This window comes from Heliangelus exortis, chromosome W, assembly GCF_036169615.1.
Source record: "Heliangelus exortis chromosome W, bHelExo1.hap1, whole genome shotgun sequence".
In the NCBI taxonomy this organism is placed as follows: Eukaryota; Metazoa; Chordata; class Aves; order Apodiformes; family Trochilidae; genus Heliangelus; species Heliangelus exortis.
The window spans coordinates 3,117,290-3,142,354 of record NC_092453.1 but is presented as its reverse complement, the minus strand read 5'-3'; the positions used below and the strand labels follow the sequence as shown (position 1 = coordinate 3,142,354).

The 25,065-nt window shown below is 39.4% G+C and overlaps 1 protein-coding gene across 1 annotated transcript in view; it reads left to right on the top strand.

The window, feature by feature from the left end:
* The window catches only part of LOC139789264 (kinesin-like protein KIF2A), an 88,651-nt gene extending 65,066 nt beyond the window's left edge, over positions 1–23,585 (top strand). Inside the window, exons 15-21 of the mRNA XM_071729761.1 lie at positions 2,225–2,335; positions 9,620–9,687; positions 11,468–11,581; positions 15,058–15,208; positions 16,607–16,708; positions 18,811–18,946; positions 21,817–23,585. Of these exons, the coding sequence (XP_071585862.1) occupies positions 2,225–2,335; positions 9,620–9,687; positions 11,468–11,581; positions 15,058–15,208; positions 16,607–16,708; positions 18,811–18,946; positions 21,817–21,902 (768 nt within the window). The 3' untranslated portion in view covers positions 21,903–23,585. The remainder of the gene's footprint in view (positions 1–2,224; positions 2,336–9,619; positions 9,688–11,467; positions 11,582–15,057; positions 15,209–16,606; positions 16,709–18,810; positions 18,947–21,816) is intronic.
* Positions 23,586–25,065: the final 1,480 nt, after the last annotated feature.

Here is a 25,065-nt window from a genome sequence, read left to right as displayed (position 1 = left end):
TTTTATATAAAGAATCTAAACCCGAAAATCACTGTGCTTACTTTTTTTATCCCAATATAAACTTGGGAGAAGAATTGTATTGGACTCTAAGCAGATCTTGCAAAATGCCACAAAATTGTAATGTGTTATTACAAAATTGTATGTCATGTTGAAAAATTGGAAGCAGCAGTTCCAAACCTGACCTGTTTTGATTTAGTATCAAAATAAATAATGCAAAGAATATTGTGTTTACATTATCAGTTGTTTCCTAATATACTTGAATAAAGTTGATTTGGTTTTGTATTTTTTAGTTTAATTGCTGATTCTGTGCTGGCTCGTGCCTTCAGTGCACCCGTGTAATATACGTGGATTATTATCATACAACTTTTTTTTTTTAATTGTGGTGAAAAGCTCTGCTGCTGTACTCGTGGTTGTGATATAAATTTTATGGGGAAAGGGAAATAAAAATAAGCAGAGGTCTTGCAGAGATCTAAACAGTGGTACAAGAAGATGTAAATGTTTCTCGGTAACGTTAGTTTTCCATCTCCCCCCAAAATCACACATCTTTCTTCCATCTGTATTCATACCCTTGAAGTTATTGTCAAGTTTGAATTAAACTAGTATGTTCTGAGGAGTGGTTTTTGGTCCTAATGTAAGATTTGCTATTTGCATGTGGATGTCATTGCTGTCTTAACCTGTTCAGATTTTTGGTACAGGAAATTATTTCTGTAATGTCCCTACATGGAAGCAGTGTTATCATTTTGTTACCTCTTTTTCTGTGCTGTGATGAAAAGCAGAAGTAGTTAAAAGCTCCATTAATGTAGAAGCTGGCAGTGTCCTCCTATGATCCTTTTAGTATTAAGGAGAAAATCCAATTCTAATTTTTCAAAAGTGAGCAAACTCAAAATCATTACAGTATCATTAGTTTATCATTACAGTATGTCAAATAAACTTGTTGGTTGCCATATCAGTAATTCAACATACACATTTGTTACTCTTGTTAGTTTGTAATGTGTCATTGAAAACCCATTCCTGTCTAATTTGCTTTTCTTCTTACCTAAGTATAGTAGTAATGTACAAAACCAATTAAAAAATTTCAAGGAATGCACTGCCTTGTTCACCTATAAGTATTTGAGTCCTTTTTAGCATTTGCATGTGAGATTCACATTCAACAAGCTTCAGTCTTTCAGATTATCTTAGCTGTGTCCATTCTATAAAATTCAGCTGGTGAATTTTTAAATAATCACTTTAGCTAAAAACTGCCTTTTATGTTTTTTCTGTTGTATATCATGGCAGTCTATATCAAGATGAGTGAAAACTGTACCGAGGAAGCCTTGAACCTGAAGAGATATCTGTACACAAAGTATTAAGGAAAAGCCAGAAATGGGAATTAATGATCAAAACATGACAACAAAATCGAAATTGAAATTTAAACTTTCTTTATATAAGAAGTAATTAATTAGATTATGTTAAAACTCTGAGTGGGCAGAAGTAATATTTAGATTAGTGGAATCTTGGTTGCTGATGTAACTTCTATAGTAATTTCTTAATATTTACTTCTGTATAGTATTCCTCTCTGGAACTCTCCAACCAATTGCAAATATTAGTTTAGTCCCATGCCCTTGTGAGTGAAAGAGAAATTATCCCTGTTTTTTCAAAGGAAGACTATTTTAAAACAGGGAATGACTTACATTTTAAGCGACTTCCAGTACTGAGTACATCAGTACTGAGCTGTTCTTACTAGATTTATGACCTGTGGAAGCTTTCAGAAAGTTTGGCCACCAGTGTTTTCTTCTGAGCTGTAAAGAAAGGTGGTGGTAGAACCAGAATCAAAGCTACTGCTTTTAACTGATGGAGTTAACGTGAGTCACTGTCCACACTTCTGCTGGCAGAAGCTGTGGGTCATTCAGGCTTTTCCAGATCATAATCAGAAATAGTGGTTAATCTGGAGATTTATCATCAACACTTAATTTGTTGTGGGACATAATACATGTAAATATTTTAAATGAGGTTCAGAAGACTTTTAGGTTCCTAAGTACTTTTTAAGTTCCTATCTCTCTACTGAACTAAACAAGAGGTAAAAGCCTAACACTTCTTGAATTCAAGCTTTAATACTAAATTTTAATGATATTTTAGAGGACAGCAGCATAGATAAGGCATATCTTTTCTGATTTTGAGATGCATTTGTATTATGTATTTTTCTTTAACATGGATTGAATAAATATAAACTTGCTTGTTCTTTCAGGAGTGCATTAGAGCCTTAGGCCGAAATAAGCCTCATACACCATTCAGAGCAAGTAAACTTACTCAGGTGCTGAGAGATTCATTCATAGGAGAAAACTCCCGTACCTGTATGGTAAGTTTGTTTAGTTAACTGTATGTTTTAACGATTAGAAAGAGAAAAAAACCTGGGAATTTAGCATCTTATGTTTAGAATTGGTCACTTGCTACTGGTAATGTGTTAGACTTAAGTTTATACATTAACTGACATGATATTTGGAGTGAGTCTTTCAGCAGTAACATTTCCAATTACTTGCTCTCATCACTTGTTATTAACCTTTTTTATTGCTTGTTCTAGTTCTCTAGCTAGAAGCACTTATAGCTTGAGGTTTTGTTTGTTTGTTATAAGTAATGTCTTAATTACATGAGAAGACTGAATCATAATTTTGGAAAAGAAGAAGTTGACTGGAAGTATAGTGGTGAGTTACAATCTTGAAATGACAAAAACAAATTTAGAATTGGTGTGATGGTTTAGGCCCAGTTGGTATCAACCAGGCATCCACTTGCTCACCCCCCACCATGGGACAGGGAGGAGAAAATCCACCTCATTAATCGAGACCAGGATAGTGAGGTTTTCATTCCCCAATTATGGTAACAGGCAAGAAACAGACAGGTTCAACTTGGGAAAGGAAAAAAACCTAATTAAATCTATCAGGAGAAAGAAAACACAACCAGATCTAAATACATTTCTCCCTCCCACTTCTCCCTTCTTCCTGAACCTGAATTGTGAAACAAAGAAATTCACCTCAACAGCACTTTGTCACTGGTAAGTCGGTATGCTTTCTAAGCAGCACTGGGGAATCACGGGGGATTTCTCCACCATGTGTGGTCCATAAGACAAAAGCCTCAAGTGGTTTTTATAACATGAGATACCTATTCATTAGCATAAACATACCAATGGTTACATCATACTTGTTAAAGACTATGGTGCGGTCTCTGGTATCTGGCGGTTATTTCCAAAATCAGTCTCTCTGGGGGTCATTTACTTCCTCTAGTGGAAGCCTAATCTTACTGTGCCTGCTAGTTGAACTCAGTCTTTACACAAGCTCAGTCCATCCTTTGTTTTGTCCTCATTATCCTTATGTACCCGAAACTCAGTCTGTCCAGATGTTACTTTCCTTATCAGTCCCATTCCAAGGGATGGTGCAACTACAGAAGGATTTCGTCTTACCAGTGTCTTCTGCTCTTCTGATTACACTTCCTCACCTCCTACATACCTCACTACCACCAGTTAATTTAAATATTGTAATTAGTGTCATGACTCAAAGCACATTCTTAAACTTAATTCTACAAAAGGCCTAGCAAAGCAATATCTGTGTCTAGTAGAGGGGCATTTCAGTTGCTTCGCTCCTGCCTTCCCCTCAGCAGCACAGGGGGACAAGTGAGGGTTTAGGGTCACTCCACCACACGTTTCTGCTGCTCTTTCCTCCTCAGAGGGAAGACTCCTCACAGCCTTTCTCCGTTCTGACGTGGGGTCTCTCTCATGGGAGAGAGTCCATGAACCCCTCTGACATGATTCCCTCCCACCAGGTGCAGTCCCTCAGGAACAGACTGCTCTAGTGTGGGCTACCCACAGAGTCGCGGTCTGCTTCAGGAACAGTCACCTCCTCTGGTGTAGGGTCCCCCATGGCTGCAGATCCACATCTGCCCCTCTTTGTGATCCCACACAGGCTGCTGCTTCATGTCTGGCCGCCTGTGACACTTCATGGGCTACAAATCCGTATTTACCTCAGTGCGGTCCTTCAAGGACTGCTCCACTGTGCTCTTCCATAGGTTGCAGAGCGACAGCCTGCCATCTCACCATGGGCTGTGGGGAAATCTCTCCTTGGCCACCTTTCCCCCTCCTTCTTCACTGACCTTGGTGTCTTTTCTATGGCATTTCACTCTCACTTCATCCTCTTATGGAAGACATGACAGCACGAACACCGATTGCTGTGCACAATCAGAATCTTTTATTGTGTGGTTTGCTACACTTATATAGTATCCCGATATCTATTGATTGATCTACAGTTTGCACCTCAAAGTGCTCTTTCTACTAATATAAAACCTTATCTACCTGTTCCCACTGGAGGCACCTGGTACCAGGACATAACATTGTCCAGATGGCAAATTCCCTAGGTTATTTACAGCTCTTTGTTCTTTTTCAGGGTCAGGCAGTAACCAGGGAATTCACAACACTCCTCTATCCCACGCAGGCCTTCTCCTCTCCTGTTCTCTTACACTACTCTACTCTGCAGGTCCTTTTTTTTATATTTTTGCAGTTTTGTTTTCCCTTTCTTGAATATGTTACTCACGGAGGTGCATCCAGCTTCCCATATCTGCTTGTACCTGGGCAGAGGCCAGGATTGGAACCAGGGGAGCTTCCAGCAGCTTCTCAAAGGAGCCACCCCTGTGCCCCTTCTGCTTCCAAAAGACCACTACACTAACCCAAGACAATTTGTTTCAAAGAGATCAGAATATGCTCTATGCTGTTGTGTGGAGAAGTAGTTGGGATAGATGGGATGAATAGTTGTGTACTGTATAAATGTGCATTTACAACAATCTGAAAATTAATTCTTCTGTCAGCTTGTAGAAAGGATGGATAAAAGCACAGACATCCAGTGGTTTCATTTGTGCATCCTTAACATTTCCCCTTATGGAAATGCAAACTCACTACAGTGAATGCAGACTGTTAGGCTTGTTAGCTGTGGTGGTTTAACCTTAGCTGAACAACAGGTGCACACCAAGTTGCTCTATCACTCCCCTCCTCAGCAGGATGGGGAGGAAGAAAACAAGATGGAAAAAGAATCATGAGTCAAGATAAAGGCAGTTTAATTAAACAGAAGTAAAGGCTGTGCATGGAAGGAAAGGAAAACAAAAGATTTATTCTCTGCTTCCCATCAGTGGGCAATGTCTAGCCATTTCCCAGGAAGATGGGTTTCAGTTGGTATAGTGGTTGCTCCAGAAGACAAATGTTATAATAATGAAGCCACACACACAGGCGCACACATGCATAGCTTCTTTCTCTTAGTTTTGATTGCTGAGCAGCCCTCATGGTAGGGAATATCCCTTTGGTCAGTCAGGTTCTTGCCCACCCCCAGCCTAAAGGCCTTTGGGTTGCAGGGGGGATGTTGGTGAAACAGCCTTCATGCTGTGCCAGCACTGTTCAGCAGTAGCCAAAACACTGGTGTGTTACCAACACCTTTTTAGCTGCCAATATAAAACAGCACCATGAGGGTTGTTGCTATGGAGAAAGTTAATATTTGCTTTGGTTACTTTTCACATGCTTCTTAGATTTAGTCTAGAGGCCACAGAAATCTGCAGACCACAGCACGAAAATCATGTTAGGTCAGCCTAGTAATTTCTTCAGATGTTAGGTATGGTTCTAATTTGAAAATGGTATTGTTAAAAATGCTTACTCGATGTTTAGTAAAACTTTTTATTGAGAACGTGAGAGCTATATAAGTAAAGCAGCGCGCTGGGCGGCCGGGGAGACACAGCTCCAGCAACCGGCTCACACCTTCAATAATGTAAAACCGTCCCTTTTATACTTTTCATAAAAGCCCTTCCCCTCAGTCTCCCATCAGTTTATCATTGGTTCCCATCCCGTGGGCTTCCCCACCATTGGTTCCCGTTTCCCGGGCTTCGCTCTGTTGACGGTTTCACATTTTGCGGGCTCCCGCGGTCGGCCCCCTCTTCCCCACAAGCACGCCCAAACATACAGCCCAAACAAACAGCCCAAGCAAACATTGTTAAACTGAAAGATACACTCAACAAAACAATAAACTACAATTTTAAACCTCTATTTTTCACAGTATTAAGATAGTATTTTTGATTAATCTTTTCTTCTGCAGTTTTTTTCTAATGAAAACACAGGATTTATTTCTTTCCACTGAGACATAACTTCATAAATCCTATTCAGGATGAGAAGCTAAGCTTTGCATCTCTAGCCGATGTATCCAAACTGCTAAAGAAAGTTTGGAAAGTTAACTTGTTGGGAATTGCTCTGTATGTAGAAGGATTAACATTTGAATGTTTCATGAAGTTCTCACCCTTACCACTTGTAAAGTGCTAACAAGCTATCTTCTTTTTTTTATTTATTTATTACTCTTCTCATAGAGTTGATGTAATATTTTTTCCTATTTAAATGCATGACAATGCCATTGAGAATAATTGATGATATATGGGTGTTTAATTTATGGTAAAGCTTGCATTCCTTCCTTTTAAATTCAATATGGTTCTAAATTAAGGAAAAAATCCTATCTGAAAGTGAGTGGAAATATTTTTATTTTCTCATTCACATAACTACAGTCAGTTTAAGAATAAGAAAACTCTTTCAATCTCTTTTTTCCTGTTACTTCTTCATGCAGTTTCTCAATACTAGGACCACTTGTGACATCCTGGTTTTAATGTTTGTTCACATGTCAATTTTAAAAAACATTTAATCAGCAATGTTTTTTCTTAAGATATCAAGATGTGGGGAAAAAAGCCCTTGGTTGTTTATGACTTACTCTGAATTATAGTTGAAAGGAAGGAGGGAAAGAAAAGAAACCCACAGTGCATCTTTAGGATTGTTTGAATTGAGCTCCTGCATTTAGAATAGAATCACAGAATCATAACAAAGAGGAAGTCATGCAAGAATGCCAGGAGGCCTTCATGGATGGGCCAGTAGCTCCTGGACACACTTAGATGTAAAAAGAAAGTCGACAGAAGGTGAAAGCAAGGACAAGTAGCCTGGGTGGAGTACAAAGAAGTTGTCTAAGCAACCAGGGATCAGTTTAAGAAAGCTAAAGCTCTGATAGATTTAAGCTGGCCAGGGATATCAAGGATAATAAGAAAAGCTTCTACAGGCACATCAGTGGTAAAGGGAAGACTAGGGAAAATGTGGGCTCTCTCCAGAAGGAAACAGGAGACCTGGTTACATGGGATATGGAGAAAGCTGAGGTACTCAATTACTTTTTGGCTTTAGTTTTCACTGGCAAGGGCTCTAGCCACACCACCCAATTCACAGAAGGCAAAAGCAGGGACTTCCTGCAAAGGCAGGAAGATCCACCCACTGTAGGAGAAGAACAGAATCATAAAATGGTTTGGGTTGAAATGAACCTTAAAGGTTCATTGGAACTAGTTCCAACTCCATATCTGTTGGGAAAGTGGGGGAGGCTGGAAGGGGATACGCCTGCTGCCCTGAGCAGGGACCTGTTTCCATTCTCCCCCATCTCTTAGGTCCCCTCCTTCTGCCTGGTGGCAAGAGGGTAGGGGATCTTCTGCTTCTTGTGGACCCTCCATCTGTGGCATATTGATTCACGGACTCAGTAGCTTTTCCTTGCTGAGACAAAAGTTTATTGAAATGAGGGTTTATTGACCCTTTCCCAGGGTCCTCCCACTCCAACCTCTCTTGGTGTTTTCCCACTGTTTTCCAGTGATTTTCCATTCTCATTGTTAAGCAAAGTGACTTCATTTGCACATTCCTTCTCTATCACTCACATTATCTTCACCACTTCCCGAATCCATCTGCTTCCTTTGTCTCAGGATGGTAGGGTGTTGCTCCACCAACCTATCTTCCTCTCACACTCCCTGATACTCTTTAACCTTTCCACTTTCAACTCTGCCATCAGGCTGAGCAGATCATTCACCTGGTCACACCGTACACAGATGTTGTCTCTGCTCCCCTCTGCAGCTGGAGACCTGGACAGCTTTGTATTTAAGTGGCAGCTCTGTCTAGGTTGCCACAATCCTTCTGGTGATGGCTTTCTGCTGAGTGGAAACCATTGCTAGGTCCTCTTCTGGTAGGTGATGAGCACTAGTTGAGTTCTTCTCTTGAGCCAGAGAGGGGGACTGCACCTTGCTCACACATCTTCTCAGCATGCTCTGCCTGTGCATACTGCTGTACAAGCTGCTGCACTACACACTTCTGCCGTGCTATGCCCTGTTTGCCCAATATAGATTCCAGATATGTTTGATAATAAGTTAGCTATGAAGTATCATTTACAGATAACATCTGTTACCTTCCAAAGGTTGGTAAAGTGGAGGTTCTTGTTGGATCCCACAAAGACAAAGTAAAGATAACACAATAACAGGTGCCATTACACAACTTTATTGAACATAAGATTTAATAAGATTTAATTTAATATTTAATAATTTAATAATTAATTAAATAATATAATAATTAATAATTTAATAAGTTTAAATTAGATTTAATAATAACATAAGATTTAATTAGAACTATGGAAGGAATAACTCATAAGCTGATACTTCAATTATTATATATGCTGAGGCTTCACAATCATAAAGGCTGATTATTTTGATCATAAAAGTCATAATACATGTATGTGCAAGCTGCACAACCTTGGAAAAAAAATGTGGTAAGCATTATGTTACTTAATGGTTTTAGGAAAGAGAAAGTGAGATAGTAGGAGAAGAAAAGTTAGAGACAGATAACAGAAAATCACAGGTCCTGGATCCAGCGTTTGGCCAACCAATGGGGGAGAGTTGATGTCTGTGAAGCTCCCAAAACCCACCACCACAGCTCCTCCTTTTTTAGGCTTGTTTCCTTAAAAAGTTGTTTCACAACAATGAGTAATCCTTGTTGAGATATATCAGATTGAACAACTGGAGCAGACCTCCCCCTACTCCTCAATCCTTATCTCTATCGTTATCTCCATATGCATACCTTAGGCCATATGCAGGTCGTTATTTACATATGTGCCAGGCAGTCCTTTGTCTGGCAGTCCTTTTGTTTTTTTGGAGGGCTTACAGTGGTGTTTCACACCACTTCCCAGAATACAGGTCCTGAGAGCTGATCCTTCACAATATCCAGTTCAGGAAAAAAAATCTTTACTTAGGAAAATAGTTACATACATGCTTATCTTTTATATTATTTGCTAATCTTTAATATTATTTGCTAATCTTTAATATTATTAAGTACAGTTTTGGGTTGCGGCTGAAATAGATATCGCAAATAAGTATACAGTTTGCTTGAATGGAGAACAGCCTACAAAGATATATATATATGTAATCTGGTAACTGCTTGCATAATATGTTAGGTTTACTTTCTTCTGAGTTGCATATTTCCCTTTTTGAGGAGTCTTTTTTCAATTAGTGTTTTGCATTTACATATTATGTTATAAAGACTGTGGGATGGGGAAATTGAATTAAATTTCTATGAATTCTTAATTTTTCAGGTATGGTTAAAAAAATTAAATTGAAGCTCTGACTTAACATCTCTCTTGAGATGACGTATTAGGACAGCTATACGTAGTAGACAGTCTTTGTAGAACATCTCAAATGAAAGTGGAGATTTTTAAAAAATAACATTATTGGAATTCATCTAGCTTTTCATCTATACAAAGCAATTTATTAATGCATGGCTTTTTTTCTCCAGATCGCTACAATTTCTCCAGGGATGGCATCATGTGAAAACACTCTAAATACACTGAGATACGCAAATAGGTATAGAAAAAGTTGTTGCTTATGGCTATACTAGCTGTTGATCACTAATGTTTGGAATATTGTTGTTCTATGATGTATAATTTTTTTAACTATTTTAATAATTTTAGCATACTTGCATTTCTTAATAAGATTAAAACCAAAATACTGATTACTGATCACATTTAATTTTGTCACTTTTTGCAACCATTACAAGAGAATCAATAGAAACTGGATTCAAGCTATTATCCAGAGATGGATATTGTGTGAATTGCAAAGAATATGGGAAATGCCCCTATTAGTCTTGCCCTTGCTCTGGAGACATTATCTCTTGCATTAAGGGTAGTTGGTTTTCATGATTCCCTGAAGTGTTAGCTGAAATACCTTTCTGCAGTGCAATTTTTCATCCCCCTGGTGAAATTGCATTCAGTTGCCAGCCTGTTTCTTTTATGTATGATATATAACTTTCTGTTTCAACTAGTTTATTTTTATTAGAAGTCTGCAGTTGCTGTGACCCAAATTTTATATTTTCCAACTTCAGGCAAATATCTGAGAGCCCTAAGTAAAGAGTCAGTTAATTCAGCAGTGATATTATAATTAGTATAGAGAAATTTGTGCCTCCAGAAGCTGATGCAGCACTTTGGAGACCTGTACTGCTCTCCGAAAGTGTTTGTCTCTTTAGTGAGTGTGAAAGAAGCCTTTCTCAGCTGCAGTTCTCCTTAGTTTAATGTCTGTGGAGATGGGGTCCTGCGTTTGCCTGCAATCAGACCTGAGACCCTGGGACCTGCCCCCCCCCCCCCCCCCTCTCTTTGCTGCAAAGAACAAAGGAGGCAAACAAGCTCTTGGGCTATCCATCAGAAAGCCTGATTTTACTAGAAGAGGCTACCACCTAGTGGCCTGCTTGCCCTAGTGAAAGATAGGGCAGAACCACGTCTTCTGCTTGGCTAGGCACCCCTGACCAGTTGCTAATTGGGCATAAAGGGCTGCTAGGGAAGCTCACCACTCGCTCTTCTCGGTATCCGAATGTCTTTCTGTTTGGATCAAGGGAATTAGTAACAAATCTACCTGGCTTGGACCATTCTATGTGATCTCCTTCCTGGTGAGAAGGGGGCATCTACTCCCCTGCTTACAGTAACATAAAGGACATGGCACATTCATCAGTATTCATTGGATCTTTCTATCCCTTATAGAATACACACTGCTGAAGTGACTTCAGAAAAAGACACTGCAAATTAAATTTAAAACCTACTTCTAGTATACTAAACTATTATGCTGAAGCTGTTTCATCCCCTTGTTAAATAAGTATGTTGTTATGGAGTAAAGTTGTAAAGTTCATTGTAAAGTTGCTTCATGTGGTTTCTTTTATTTTTTTCTAGCAATATATCATTTTAAAAGTGCAGTTATATTTTAGGTGCTGAACACCAGTGTCTGTGCAGTATAAGATAGGGGGCAGTAAAGAACTAAAAGTATTGCAGAGGTTTGATAAGTTAAAAGGAGCAGTTTGATGTAATGTTTGATATAGAACAAACTTTATTAACTGCATGAACTGAAATATGTAATTGCTCTTCTGAAAACATTACTATTATAGTCTCCTGCAAATTAGCAGCACTGGTTTTCTTCAATTTTGTTAGTGATCTGTAACTATTTGCAGGAGGTTTAAATATTTTAACTCTTACTTGTGTTTTAATATAAAAGTAATTTATCCTTAAAATATTGAAGAGTAATGCTAAACAATGAATTTTCATTTTAACTGTGTTTATGAGAATATTTTCTTTTCATTTGCTGCTGTATTTTGCTGCTGCAGAGTAAAAGAATTTGGAATTAGTCCTTCGGACATTCCCTTCTCACAGGGTAGTGGCAGTCGCTCCGATCTCTCTCCTTCCTATGAGTATGACGACTTTTCTTCTTCAGTCACCAGGTCTACTTCAATCTATACATAGAATCTTTAAAATAGAGATTTTATTTAATCTTTTATTTTAAAACTTTGAAGTTTTCTTTTTGGCAATTTACTTTTACAGACCAATCCTTCATTAGTCCCCTTGCCTTGAGTCACACATACTTTGTTGATTTTTTTTGTTTGGCAGGTGATGGTTCTGCATGGTCTGTAATAATCTTCCCACTATTTTGTTCACCCTCCTTAAACATTCACACTCTGTATCCAGGCTTGCTAGTTTTCTCATACATTTAAGAGCAAAATGGTGATGTCACCTTTGTACATTTAGTGGACCAAATATGACACATCTGTGCTTAGGGGATTTGAATATGTCTAATTAAAAAATAAAGCAATTCTAATACATACATATTTTAAAAACTTTTTATCACTTCAAAGATGAATGAAATAGAGTTTACATTGCAGTAAATATGTGCTACTTGAAAAAAAATTCCTCTTAAAAATAAAGTATTTGTTCTAAAACTTTCTATACTTGCATACTTCTATGCGTCTTTTTCATAATGTTCTGTTAAATGGGCTTTTATTTGACAGAATAATTCTCAATCTTTTAAACTATTTTCATGCTGCAAGAGCCTAACATTTTAATAAGATATTTTCACCTTTGAAATTATTTTAATTAAGGGATCTATTCAATCTCTGGAATAGCTTGATGCAAATTATTATTTTCCTCAGAATTTTTGATGGATTTGCTTATGACATCTAGTGGAGTACTGATACACTAATTTTTTTTAAAGCAGAGTTGTATGCAAAGAAAAAGAAAAATGGCCAGGTTTATGATGCTGAATGAACTTTTCTTTCAAATATTATTCATTAGTGATGAGTTAATATTGAGGGTTTGTTGATTTTTGCCCTCTTGACAGTTAATGAGTAGTAAGATTTCATAGAATGGTTTGGGTTGGAAGGGACCTTTAAAGATCATCTAGTTCCAACCCCTCTGCATGGGCAGGGACACCTTCCACTAGATGAGGTTCCTCAAAGCCCTATGCAACCTGGCCTTGAACACTTTCAGGGAGGGGGCATCCACAACTTCTCTGAGCAAGCTGTGCCAGTGTCTCACCACCCTCACAGGAACAATTTTCTTCCTAATATCTAGTCTAAAACTATCCTCTTCCAGTTTGAAACCATTATCCCTTATCCTGTCACTATATGCCTTTGTAAAAAGTCCCTCCTCAGCTTTCCTGTAGGCCTCCTTCAGGTACTGGAAGGCCACTGTAAGGTCTTCCCAGAGCCTTCTCTTCTCCAGGATGAACCAACCACATCTCTCTCAGCCTGTCTTCACAGGGAGGTGCTCCAGTCCTCTGATCATCTTTGTGTCTCTCTCTTGGACTCACTCCAACTGGTCCATGTCCTTCTTACATTGGGGACTCCAGAAGTGGACACAGTACTCCAGGTGGGGTCTCATAAGACTGGGCAGAATCACCTCCCTCGACGTCTTGGCCATGCTTCTTTTCATAGAATCATAGAATAATTTGGGTTGGAAGGGACCTCTAATGGTCATCTAGTCCAACCCCCCTGCAGTAAGCAGGGACATCCTCAACTAGATCAGTTTGCTCAGACTCATCACGCCTTACCTTGGACATCTCCAGTGATGAAGCCTCAACTACCTCCCTGGGCAACTTGTTCTGTTTTTCCACTACCCTTATGGTAAAGAACTTTTTCTGAACATCCAATCTAAATCTACTTTTCTCTAATTTAAAACCATTGCCTCTTGTCCTATCACTCCAGGCCCTTGCAAACAGTCCATCTCCAGCCTTCCTGTAGGCCCCCTTCAGGTACTGGAAGGTCATTATTAGGTCTCCCTGGAGCCTTCTTTTCTCCAAGCTAAACAACCCCAGCTCCCTCAGCCTGTCTTCATAGGAGAGGTGTTCCAGTTCCCTGATCATTTTTGTGGCCCTCAGGATTTTTTGATGCAGCCCAGGATGCAGTTGGCTTTCTGGGCTGCAGGAGCACTTTATTGGCTCATATTCAGTTTTTCATCCACCAGTACCCCCAAGTTCTTCTCTTCCGGGGTGCTCTCAGTCCACTCATCCTCCAGATTGTGTCCATGTTTGGGTGTAGAACCTTGCACTTGGCCTTGTTGAACTTCATGAGTTTTGCACAGGCCCATCTCTCTAGCCTGTTCATTTCCCTCTGAATGGTATTCCCTCTAGAGTATCAACCACACCACTCAGCTTGGTGCCATCCACAAACTTGCTGAGGTGCACTCAATACCACTGTCCATCTCTCCAACAAAGATATTAAATAATACTGGTCCCCAATACGGATGCCTGAAGGACACCACTCATCACTGGTTGCCATCTCCATTGAGCCATTGACTGCAATACTCTGGAGTGTGAACATCCAGACAATTCTTTATCCACTGAGTGGTCCATCTGTCAAGTCAATTTCTCTCTAATTTAGAAACAAGGATGTCATGTGGGATGATGTCAGATATTTTGCACAAGTCCAGATAGATGAGATCAGTTCCTCTTCCCTTATCTACCAATGCTATAGCATCATAAAAGGCCATCAAATTTATCAAGCACGATTTCCCCTTAGTGAAACCATGTTGGCTGTCTCCAATCACCTCCACATTTTCCATGTGCCTTAGAATAGTTTCCAGGGGAATCTGCTTCATTATCTTGCCAGGCACAGAGGTGGCACTGACTAACCTGTAGTTCCCTGGGGCTTCCTTTTTTCCCTTTTAAAAAATGTTGGTTATATTTGCCCTTTTTCAGTTAGTGGGAACTTCACCAGCCTGCCACAACTTCTCAGTTGTGATGGATAGTGGTTTAGCAACTTCATCTGCCAGTTTGCCTGAGATTTGTGGGTACATCTCAGGTCCCACGAACTTGTGTGCTATCAGGTTCCTTAGATGGTCTCAAACCTGATCTACTACTACCGCGGGTGATTCTCCATTCTGCCAGTCCCTGCCTTTGCCTTCTGTGACGTGGGTGGTGTGACTTGAGCACTTGCCATTTAAGACTGAGGCAAAAAAGTCATTGCATACCTCAGCCTTCTTCATATCCCAGGTAACCAGGTCTCCCATTTCCTTCCATAGAGGGCCCATATTTTCCCTAGTCTTCCTTTTATTACTGACATAACTATGGAAAATTTTATTGTTGCCCTTGACATCTCTGGTCAGATTTAATTCTATTAAGGCTTTAGCTTTCCTAACATTTCAATCAAAAAACGTCTCTTGCAGATGGAAGACTGTTTCTTGTCTCTTATAGATGGACTGTAATCCACCTAAAAATAGTTGAAATTCAGTGATACATGTTTTTTAGGAGTTGGACTAACATGTTTTTGTCACTGAAAGTACATTAAATTTGTGCAGCTGACATCATCATCCATCCTGTTTAAATGAATTAAATTGCACATAAACCCCTAGGGCTTTATTTTAGGTTTTTACCCTTTTGCACAGGAAGTTATTAATTTACAACTTTAATATTTTCTGATTGTAGGGTGAAGGAGCTGATGGTTGATCCTAGTGCTTCAGGAGATATCCGTCCCATTATACACAATGCTCCTAATCAGATGGATGACTTAGAGACCCAGTGGGGTGTGGGGAGCTCTCCTCAGAGAGATGATCTCAAACTGCTTTGTGAACAAAATGTGAGTGGTTTACAGCATTATATGCAAAGTGAAGCTGATAAATACAGTGGCTGCTCTAGGCTCTTGTGTGCATTTTTTCCAGTATAGTTTAATTTCTTATTAGGTAGTTAGAAATAGCCTGGGAAATGTGTCCATTTTATTTCACACTCCTGTGTTTTTGACCATTACTTTTGATGCATGCAACACCTATTTCAAGTGAGTTTGCCTTTCTCTGCATTTAGAAATCTGGCTACCCATCATTCTGCTTCCCAACATTCTGATGTTTGGGAGAGAGCCAAATGTTCCCAGAATGCCTTTCTGGGGTGAATGAGTGGATAGCTGGGACTGAGAGGTATCTTCTAAAGGACATTTTTCCCTCATTGCAGATTATCAGCTCTATTCCTGGTTCCTTAAATGTTCAACAGGGATTAAAACTTGGTTTGTGAAAATGCTGATGAAAGACAGAAAAATCCTTACTACCCTAATTTATTTTTCTCAAGACACTGCCTTCTCAAACACCTATTTGTGGTGTTTGCTGTATTTCTCATTTTAGTAACTGACTCTTCTTTCAGGACTCTATAAGAACATGCTACTGGTTCCTAAAGATTCCCACTGGACAGTCCTTCCAGATGGATATCATTTCATATAATACTTTTTTCATTGTTCGTGTCATTCAATTAAGCTTTACAATGTGTTTTTTAAAAGATTTTAAAGGCATAGTATGAGGAACCATACTGTCTTGCCAAAACATTAATTACAGCCTACCTGGCACTTTGCCCTTCGATTGTTAACTATTTATGTCTAAAGAAATCCTGTTTGCCCCAGTTTGTAAATCCATGTTGTGCATTCTTCTAATGTATAAATCACTCCATACTTTTTTACATTTTTCACTTTACATTTAATCCACTTTTTTTACATTTAATCCACTTTTTTTTCCAAAGGATTAATTTAATTTTGATTTCCTGAAATGTATTAAATGTAATTTCTGTTTTCTTTTTTGAAAATTGTTGTCTGTCTTTTGTCGCATACACAACAAAAAACCCTGATGGAAAACAAGTTTTCTGTAGGTGTTAAAACCTTTATAGAAATTATTATTCTTTCCTTGTGACTTCCTCCTTCCACTACTTTAGCTTGTTTGGGTTTTTTTTCTTGTGGAATATTCTGTTTTACAGTATTCACTAGGATTAGTGACTGGAAAAATTAAATATGAATTAAATTTAACTCTGTGAACGTTTTTAATTTATTGCCCTCTGCACACATTTCTGGAGCTTTTCTTGTTAGGAGTATTAAATTCTACTTTTAATAGGTTCTGCTTTCTGCATACTTCTTTTCATGTTCTGTGTTGAGATGGATCACATTCAATACGTTTCCTGCAGCCACAGTTCTTTCCAGACTAACAGACTTAACTATTGTTTTTAGGAAGAGGAAGTTTCTCCACAGTTGTTTACTTTCCATGAAGCTGTGTCACAAATGGTAGAAATGGAAGAGCAAGTAGTAGAAGACCACAGGGCTATCTTCCAGGTAAAAGATGAAGCTCTATTTTATCCTAATCCAGGAATTCAGGTTTTCTCAATGAAAGTGCAAGCTCTTGAAGATGTAGGATATAATCTGGTCATTCCACTGCTGTCAGGGATTTATAAATCTTTTTATTTTGCTAAGCCCATTGTAGCAAACAAATAAGAACAGATGTTTAGATCTCATAACCATTTATCTTTGTCTACATAATGAAAGAGAAGCGTATTTTTCTGCCATTCCAGAAATTTAGTAAAATTTTCCTTCTCAACATTCCTAAATAGACTACATTAATTGCAAGAAAAGTTGCTCTTTTCTTTTTAATATTATAACTATTTGCTATATTTTCTGTGTTAGTCCTTCTCCAGCATTAGTGGCTGTTTTTTCAGATTGGTCTTGAAATTTTCAATTTCAGTGTCTAATCTATGCCAATATTCCTATGCCAAAGCTGGCAATTAATAGTAATGTCTCTATACAGTAGTGTTTCTATCAGCACCGTTTCCATTTGATCATCTCCCTCTAAGTATCTCCTCTAAATATCATTCTGTGACATCTTCCTCTGAGATACTTAGATCCATAAGAAACATATATTTCCAACAGCATTCTCCTGGAGAAGCTGGTGAATCATGGCATAGACAGGTGTACTCTTCACTGGGTAAAAAGCTGGCTGGGCTGGTCATGCCCAGAGAGTTGTGATTAATGGGGTCAAATCTAGTTGGCGACCAGTCACCAATGGTGTCCCTTCAGGCTCAGTTTTGGGGCCAGTCTTGTTTAATATTGAACGAGGGGATTGAGTGCACCCTCAGTAAGCTTGCGGACAACACTAAATTGAATGGTAGTGTTGATCTGCTTGAGGGTAAGAAGGCTCTACAGAGGGACCTGGACAGGCTGGATTGATGGGCCAAGGCCAATTGAGGTGTTGGAACATGTCCAAAGGAGAGCTACCAAGCTGGTAAGCGGCCTGGAGAATAAGTCATACAAGGAGCGTCTGAGGGATAGTTTAAGATGTTACTGCACCTGTGTGTCCATCTGGCCTTATACTCCATATTATTGCTCCTCACAGCAGTCATTAGAAGGAAATGTGTTCAAGCCTCAGCTCATTTAGTTTGCTGCATGGCTTGTTTATGCCATGGCTGGAGATGGGCTGCACCAATACAAAATGTACAAGCTGTAACACACACAAGTTGTTTTCTGTCAGCTTTCTGCTGGAAGCTGTTGATTCTGGGATACAAAGCATCTTATGCTAACAAAAATGTCTAAAAATGACGAACTGAATGAATTGTGTTCTAGAGGTGTTGGTCTTCCTTTGTTTCTTGGAATTATAAATTTATATTAGATGAGATGAATCCTATCCCAATGTGAGCTCCATCTGTCCTGAAAGCCAACAAAACATGTGGGGTTTGGACTATGCTTTCAATATTACTTGGAGTACTGATCACAGGGGGAAAGACTTAATTTTAGTATTTCAGGCCCAGAATTCCTAGAAGTTAGCTGCTTTTTTTTTTTTTTTTTCAAATCAAAGTATTTCCAATGGGATCAGTTCTCCTGTGGAAAGATGCCTAAGAGCTGCTTTAACCAACTTTTACAGTACTCTTATCTATCTGGGGAGTTAGATCATGCAATAGAGAGCTTAAAATAGCTCTTTTATATAACTTCTTTTAAAACTGGTTTTGATTATGGGCAGAATTACCTTGGCTCCTTGACTAATAGTAATGACACTGTAATTAAAGTCAGTGGCAACCAGCCCATACTTAAAATTGAAGCTTGGATTCAAAGTTTGATACCTGCCTAAGGGGACTATAATCATGACAAAGTTCTGAGTTTCTTAGTTTTACAACCACCTGATCTGAATTTGAAGAGAACTGGGGTAGCTGGGGTTTATCTGTTGTTGGTATCGCCACTGGAGTTAAGAACCTATGTAGAAAACATACAATTTTGCTGAATTTTAGAAATAAGGATTCATTTTAGGACTGAAATATGTAATAGTGAGGTGACTCGACAGTAAATTGTAGTCATCTTGAGAAAAGAAGTAATCAGCTCCTTATCTTGAAACTTTGCTAATTTATTTAGTTGTGGGTTTTTTTGTTGTTTTTTTTTTAACTTCTATCTAGGAATCTATTAGATGGCTGGAAGATGAAAAAGCTCTTCTTGAGATGACAGAAGAAGTAGACTATGATGTGGATTCTTACGCTACCCAACTTGAAGCAATTCTTGAGCAAAAAATTGATATTCTAACGGAACTTAGAGGTAGATTGGTTTTAATCACTTTTGTGTTCCTTTTCATATGCCATGGAGACTTGAAGTAACAATGAGGAGTGTGGTTATTTTTTGGGGTCTTTTATTACCTTATGCTGTCCTGTGGAAGGAACATTTATTCACATTGGTGTTCAGTTCATCCTACTTGAAAGGAAAAGTCTCTCCTTTACCTCCAGGAAATATAAACTTGATCCTGCAACTTTTTTGTTTGGTTGGCTGTTTATTCTTTTCTTACAATAAAGGAAGAAAAAATAAAATCCAAAAGAACCATAGAAAAAAAAAAGTTAAAGCAATGAGGAAAAAGTAGTAGGAACTATTTGGATAGCAGACATGCTATACTGTTAAAAGTTCAAGGGTGGGTTCTTTTGTTGTTTTTTTTAATCTGTGTTAGAAAACTCCTTATAAGATAAAATCTTACTTTTTACTCAGTCTGAGTATCTGCTGTAAGTTAGAAGAATGCATCAAGCACATTTGATGTGGCCTACTTGTCTTGTAAACATGTATCGGCACCAGTGTATTTTAGCAAAGAAATAGATGTGCATCCCTTTGCTTCTTATGGATGATGGCTTCTTTTTCAAGAAAAGACAATTTGAGACACCAGAAGTGAAAAAATAGTTTAGGTGACTCCCTGATCTTCCAAAACTTATTAGATACTGCTTTTGAAACAATATAGTGGAGGTAAAGGATATACAACAGATCTTGGCATTTTTACAGGCAGTATGATACATGTATGGCTTTACAGGAGGGAAGAACAGTTAAGTTAAAGATTCTTTCTCCCAATAACTCCTGTATTATGCTCATAATTATGCTCATATTCCTGTCACTTTTTTATGCTATCATTTTGGTTTCATTCTTCCCACTCTTGAGCATATTATTTGTGGGTGGGGAGGATGGAGAAGGAATAGAAATATGAAAGAATGCCATGCTTCCTTTCTCAGATTTCTCCCATGTTTGTTCTAGTTATGATGAAACAAATGAATGATGCATTTATAATTTACTTCAAAAATGTATTCACAAATGCTTTTCACGTTCATAGAAAAGTTGTCCCAAACAACATCCTTGTCTCTAAAATGGAGAGACATGGACTTGACATGTGGACCACTCAGTGGATAAAGAATTGTCTGGATGTTCACACTCCAGAGTATTGCAGTCAATGGCTCAATGGAGATGGCAACCAGTGATGAGTGGTGTCCTTCAGGCATCCGTATTGGGGACCAGTATTATTTAATATCTTTGTTGGAGAGATGGACAGTGGTATTGAGTGCACCTCAGCAAGTTTGTGGATGGCACCAAGCTGAGTGGTGTGGTTGATACTCTAGAGGGAATACCATTCAGAGGGAAATGAACAGGCTAGAGAGATGGGCCTGTGCAAAGAAGAAATGGCTTCAAGTTGCACCAGGGGAGGTTTAGATTGGATATTAGGAAAAATTTATTGACTGAAAGGTTTGTCAGGCACAGGAACAGGCTGCCCAGGGAAGTGGTGGAGTCACTATTCCTGGAGGTATATAAAAGACATATAGATGTGGGGTTTAGGGACATGGTTTAGTGATGGACTTAGCAGTGCTAGGTTAACATTTGAACTCGATGATCTCAAGTGTCTTTTCCAACCTAGATGATTCTATGATTCTATTCTGTGATGTCACATTCGGACATCTTGCCCAGAAGGATACTGTGGACAGTATCAAAAGCCTTACTAAAATCCAGAAAATCTACATCCACCATATTCCCTTCATTCACTAGGCCAATTACCTTTTCATAGAAGGACATCAAATTAGTTAAACAGGACATTCCTTTTATGAACCCATGTTAACTGTGCCTGATGATTGCATTGTTCTTTAAATGCCTTTCAGTAGTGCTCAGTATGATCTGCTCCATAATTTTTCCAGGAACTGAGGTTAGATTAAGAGGTCTGTAGTTTCCTGGCTCTTCCCTCATGCCCTTCTTGTAGATTGTAAAAACATGGATAGCATACAGTCAGCAGAGACCTCCCCAGACTCCAAAGACCTTTGGTAGATGATTGAGAGGGGTCCTGCCATAACATCTGCTAGCTCCTGCAGTACTCTGGGATGAATCCTATCAGGCCTCATGGGCTTGTGAACATTCAGGTGATACAGCTGGTCTATTATGATTTCAGTGTCCACAAATGGAAAGTTACTGTTCCCACACTTGTGTTCACAGAATCACAAAATCATAGCATGTTCGTGGTTGGAAGGGACCTCTGGAGATCATCTAGTCCAATCTCCCTGCCATAGCAAGTTCCTCCAACTCAGAGGACCAGGCAGCCCCAAGGTCTGACAGTATTATTAAAGACTGAAGAAAAAAAAAGAATTGAATGCCTCTGCTTTTTCTTCATCACTATTTAGTCAGGTGACCATTTTCAGTAAGTATCAGTCCAATTTTTTTTTAGACCTTCTCTTGCTATTAATGTACTTTTAAAAGACTTTCTTGTTTTCTGACACAACACTGGCCAACATCTATTCGAACTTTGGCCTTTTGTTTCTTCTCCCTGCATACACAAACCACAATTCTGTAATCTTCTTGCAAAGCCTGACCTCACTTCCAGAGACTATACAATTTCTTCAACCTCTTGAGCTGCACAATGCAATTGTGCAGTTTCCAAACCTATCCTGCTTAGAGACAGGAGTAGTATCTAAGAAGGGACTAAGTTGCTAAGCAACTTGTATGGTGAGTATTGAATTTAAGCTTATCTCAGTTCTCTTTTAGTTTGTAGCATTACCTATTTTTGTGGAGAAATGTTCTTTGTTGTGCATTAGGGCCAGGATGTGGAGCATCAGGACTAAGTTTCAAGATCTGCATTGAACACAGGCACATCAGTACTCATTCTCTCTTTTTCATTAAAGATAAAGTGAAATCTTTCCGGGCAGCTCTACAAGAAGAGGAACAGGCCAGTAAACAGATCGACCCGAAAAGACCACGTGCCCTTTGAAATGGGTCTTTACTGCTAAAGGAATCCATGAACTCATACTACTGTAGCACACATTTGCTACAGAATACAGTGGCCGTAAGAACTCAACTACTTGAAAGTATAAAAACATCAGAAATGTCTGTGGAAATGTCCTCTTTCTTATTTACGTGAATGACATTATCAGTTTTGTGTGAAATGCTCCTATGATGCCTACAAAATGCTTCTAGACCAGACAGTACAACCATGCAGGGTTTAGATCTGTGAAGCACTTTCTTTAAAATATTTAATTTATTCAAGTAATGAATTTTACATATAGTAATATTTGCCATGTGTTTCATAATGAAGTAAAACTGTGGCCATTAAAAAGTCACAGTATTTCCTTTTAACTATGTTCAGTTTGTTACAAAGATCAGATGTGCAGTTCTAAATTGTGTTTGTGTGCATGCATACCTCACTAGTGGTTGCACATAACTTCTACAGACAGCTGTGCTTACCTCTTCCCATTCTGTGCCTTCATGAAGGCTAGTTAACCCTAAACATACTTTTTCTGAAGCACAGCCTTAATAAACCACATTCCTTATTTGTCAATTTTAATTACTTTTAGTTTACATACATTTTAATTGTGTTTTGAGGCTTTTTATTTTATTGGTGGCTAGTGTATTTCACAGCATGTGCCATATCCTTCAAACAGGAATTGCAAGAGCTATTAGAGTGAACAAACAGGTGGACATATTCCATCCTCGTAAAAAAAACAGGAATTTAGATTTATTTGAATACCATAAAGAATAGTTATATAATTCTAACATTTTCTCTGTAATAAAAAAAATCACAACAAAGAACCCAAATATATAGGTTAGTTGATATATAATAAAGGGTAATGTATGAATACTGGAGAGTTGTATCTTAGGATAATGCAGATATACTGTATGTGGTATGATGTGATAATGCTGTCAGAATAAAGGTACCATCTGAACTCTGCATAGGCTGTCAAAATTCAAGGATCTGGTTAAAGAAAAATACATTGGCCTTTCACATATTGTTAAAATTTGGCTTTTGATGCATGACAAGCTTACATGTACATTAACTGTAGTTTGCAGGTAGTTTAAGTAGCTCTGATGCTTTTAAAAAGGTAGCTAATACCTATTTTTCCCTTTGTACAGTGCCAGCAGCTGAAAAGTGAGGTGAAATTGCATCTGAAGATTTGCACAATACCTTTACCTAGCACTAATAGATATCCCACAATTAACTGAATTCTCACAAACGGTGCCATGTGTATCAGTACTTTTTAGGTGATGGCACTCAAGTTATTTTTGCAAGTCAGTATTCAAAAAAGATTGACCTTTCACATATGAACTTCTTGTCAAATGAAGAATTGTAGACCTCTCTAGGAGTTCTCCCTGTTTCCAGAAGTTCATATCACCTTGTAACTGTTTAAAAATTACTTCTGTAATACAAGCCTGTTTGTTTGTGCCAGGCCTGGAGGGAAAAAGAAAAGGGAAGGCAATGAAAAGAGAGTTAAATGAGCCAGGTATTATCTTAATGTTTAATATTTGTATCTACCATAGGAAGGTAGGCCATGGGAAATTCTTGTCACGCCATGGTTAAAAATTTTTTTAAAAAAATCCTCCTGTGTGTAAACATGAATACTGAAAGAACAATGTAGATTTTACATACTGTGTTTAATAAATTAAGCTATTAAATGAATTACTGGTGATAATTCTATGGAAGTTCTATTCTGCTTTGAGAAGGGTTTGATTTTGTAGACACACAAGTTACACTTTTCAAAATGCCTCTGATTTCAGAATGAATATTTACTTCTGGAAGTAACTATTCTGGATAAATTTGTCATATAGAAAGAAGTTCCCCAAGTTCTCCAGAGGACTATGTAGGCAGCAAGTGCCCGGACAGTGCCCCCCCCGCCTGTGCCCAGCTGGGGCTAGCCCAGGCACGCATGCCCGGGTTCGGTAGGTGTGGTTTCCGGGCAGAATTCCAGAGCCGGACGGATCAAAGTTAGCTCCTGATACCGTCCGAGCCAGCACTAGCTCGACTGACTCCCACGGCGAGACTCATCCCACGCAACATCTGGTGGAGAATGCGAGCATTAATTTCGGTCTAAACTGTCTCCCCGAGCGTTTTGTCCGAAAGTGACCCTTCTTTACAGACCGTCCGATACCCCGAAAAATTCGGGTAAGAGAAACTTTTTCTTCTCTTCAACACCGTTATCAGTAAATCTGACGATGGGCTCTTATGTGAGCAAACCTACCGGCACCGCCGTTGCCGATCAGATTACAACCCAGGCGGAAACGCAGGAAAACCTCCGCTACCCGAGTCCCGAAACGGCCTGGGACCTGTGGGGGGAGACGTACAACGTGCTGGCAAGTTTCTACTATAAGGAGGCCAACGGTGACATTGTTGGTGCGGACAACACCTGGCGAACCGTTTGCAATCTATTAGCCTGCTTGAAAGCCGAAGTAGAAGTGGCAACGGCCACCGCCGCGGCCCCATTACGAAAAACCGAGGTATTTCCCCTGAAGGAAATGCCCACAGTAACCCCCTCGGCACCCCCCTTCGAAGGGGAGGAGCCCGGGAGGGCGCCGAGTGTAGCTCCGTCGGCGCCGCACCCCGAGGGGGGGGAGCCCGGGACAGCGCCGAGCGCAACTCCGTCGGCACCACCCCTGGAGGAAGTCGAAACACCGGAAAATGATGGGGCGGAAACCGCGGCTGGCGGCACCCCCGGCTGCCGCGGAGAGCAACCCCCGATGCCGCCCCCGGCCCCACGGAAGGCTGCGAAGATAAAAGCAGCCCCTAAACTAAAGTGGCTGTACGAGGGAATCCTTAACCCCAAGCTCTTTATGTTTCTACTCCTGCTCCTTGTCTCTGGTCCTCCTGCCATACACTGCTGGGAAAAGCCCAGCTCCATCATCCTGTTGATCACCTCCAGGAGCCTGTAGGCTTCGCAGATGATGCCTTTAACCCTCAGCTTCTGCGGCTTCGTCGTCTTCACCAACCTCTCCCTGCAGACCAGTACCACCGGCTCTGAACAACGAGGCACCACGCAGCTAAGATCTTCGCGTATTTGTCATCTTTTCCCCCATAAAAAAAAAAAAAAAAAAGGGGGGAAATGTAGGCAGCAAGTGCCCGGACAGTGCCCCCCCCGCCTGTGCCCAGCTGGGGCTAGCCCAGG